General features: G+C 46.3%; 1 protein-coding gene across 3 annotated transcripts in view; it reads right to left on the reverse strand.

The window, feature by feature from the left end:
* col7a1l (collagen type VII alpha 1-like) overlaps nt 1–2,500 on the reverse strand; it is a 61,021-nt gene that overhangs the window by 33,608 nt on the left and 24,913 nt on the right. For all 3 annotated transcript variants that reach the window (XM_042079562.1, XM_042079563.1, XM_042079564.1), the window contains exons 17-19: nt 1,155–1,292; nt 583–729; nt 303–422 (exon numbers count right to left, since the gene is read on the reverse strand). In XM_042079562.1, the coding sequence (XP_041935496.1) occupies nt 303–422; nt 583–729; nt 1,155–1,292 (405 nt within the window). The remainder of the gene's footprint in view (nt 1–302; nt 423–582; nt 730–1,154; nt 1,293–2,500) is intronic.

A 2,500-nucleotide genomic window follows, 5' to 3' on the forward strand; every position in this document is an offset into this window, starting at 1 on the left:
CCACAAAGGACAGCCCCATTAGCGTAACAGCGGAGCTGACGGCCCCGAGCAAAACCACACACTTACTGCATGAGGCGGACTAACACAAAGGGGCTATCCACTGACCATGCACTGAAACGCCAAATCACCTTGACCTTCTCAACCATCTAAAACCTGATGCGCGCACTGGAGCCGTTATGGGGTGGGCAGACATTGTGTAAATTTCCGCTTTCTGTCGTGGCTGAACCGCCTCCTTTAGTGACCCTTCACTGTTTATATTCCTGAGCTGCAGCAGAGGGCTCGGGGGTGGCTCGCTGACTTACGTGAAATGTGCCTCCAGGAGAGCAGATAGCCGGACGCCGCAGCCACACTCGTCCAGTTCAGGACCGTGCTGTTGTCCGTCACGTCCAGGGTGACAAAGTTATTCACTTTGGGCATGTCCACTACAACACAGAGTGACAGGCCAGTGAGTGGGTAGATTACGCTTTTAGATAGGCATGATAAGTCATTGAGATAGCCCCATCAATTCAACAGTAGAGTGGACATATGTTTTTAAAGACTAAAGTTCAGGTCAGTTTTATCCAGGTAGTCAGGTGGACTCACGTGTGCGTGCAGTGAGCATGAATGGGCTGCCCTCTCGCTCGCCCAGTATGGGCGTCACCTGAAGTTTGTAGGGCGAACTCTCCTGCAGCCCCGTGACGGTCAGAGAGGTGGAGGTGGCAGGGACCAGCTGGCTTTTCTCCTCCCCACCTGCAGAGGGCAGAAGAGGGACAATCTCACAATTGTGACCCAACAGAATGCCTAAACTGGCAATTAATTAAAAGGAAGAGATATTAGACGGTACTGCTGCAGGTAGGATGGGGTCAAGGATTATGTGGCCGGTGAGGATTATGGGAGATTTATTGTGGTAATTACATAAAAAAGTGTGGAAGTGAATACACACACACACACACACACACACACACACACACACGCACACACACACACACACACACACACACCCTTAATATGGGTTCCAGGGAACAAAGTTAGAGTTCCTTCCATGAACTTTAAGACTTTTTGAACTGAATGACTCCACTTCATGTGAGACTGACTCTGATGTCATCTGAGCATGGAAGATCCACTATCTCATAGTAGAGTCATAAACCCTGACCGTGCACATGTCTGCAGCGTACCATGGAAGGAGCTCCAGGACACCTTGTACCCCGACACCCCCGGCGTCCTCTTCCAGGCCAGCTTGAAGGTGTTGATACCGATGTCCACCACTTTCACCTCCCTCACCGGCGGAATCTGCTCCGAGTCTGTGGGCGAAGCTGGAGACACCCAAACCATGTTGTCAACTCTAGCATTCCTACTGCACAGCACTGCTCACAATACACAATCACTGGTGCTAAGCAGATAGCTTTATTTTCTTTTCCTTCCATAAGCTTTTAAAAATCCACATCTGATTTGATGGTGCAAATGACAAATGGAAGTCTTAATTCAGAATTTAGAATTTTTTTTCTGATTAAACAACTGTGGCAAAACCCTGCTGCAGCAGGCACGTGTCATGAAACTCATCTGTAACACTGCATCTGCTGTTCTCCCCTTCCTATTCATGGGCAACTGTTTACTTATCAAACACTTCATCTGAAAATGACACAGCTTCAGCCAAACTGCTACTGAGAAATTAGTTGAAATTAAATGAGAAATTAAATGAGATCCTAAGGTACATTGATAAGCGTTTCAAATTGCAATTCAATTAAATGTATATAATTCCATCACAGCAACGCAACTGACATTGTCTCAAGGCACTTGAGGGCAACAGGGCCTTTTCATATTCAAACAATGTTACCAGTTCAATAAAGAATGATGTTCAATGACAGAGACAAAGTGATGAGAGATATGATGCTGCACATAAGGGCTTCAGGAGTGAAAAGGAGAGCTGCCCCAAGTCAGGCCCGCAGTGCTGGTCCAGCCACCACACCAGGTTACAGTCTGGACAGAGACTGCCCGCAGCAAGAAGGCCAAGAACCACAGACAGTGCCAATCAACTGCTGACACGGAACGTATCCGTGGAAACAACGGGGGTTGCTTCGAGCAATCACTGCCTGCTTGCCTCTGGCAAAGCATAATAAGTTGATCAAATCTTGGCCTGTTCTGGTTTCTTAATGAGGGGTTCCCAATAGTACATATTGCAAAATCAGAAAGCCTATCACTTCACTTTAAACACATCGTGTCAACTAGTTTCAAGAGATATTTCAAGAACATCTAATCAAGTACAAACCAGCAGCTACAGTACCTGTACCCATTCAACCAACATAAATTTAACTCTGGTGCCCAGAGTATAACCAAACAGGTTAAAATAGCATTTAGCCATTATGCTGATCACTAGGACCAGCTCAACATGGGGATCTGTCCTAACTCTAACCTGCTTTAACAAAAATGACCTAATCTTCCACTGTGTTCAATGAATCAGTTGGCTACTGTATGTGAGTTGCGATTAGTCAGTAGCCGTAAGATTTTTTCTTCTTCACATTTG

The sequence above is a fragment of the Alosa sapidissima genome, chromosome 22 (assembly GCF_018492685.1).
Source record: "Alosa sapidissima isolate fAloSap1 chromosome 22, fAloSap1.pri, whole genome shotgun sequence".
Taxonomy (NCBI): Eukaryota; Metazoa; Chordata; class Actinopteri; order Clupeiformes; family Clupeidae; genus Alosa; species Alosa sapidissima.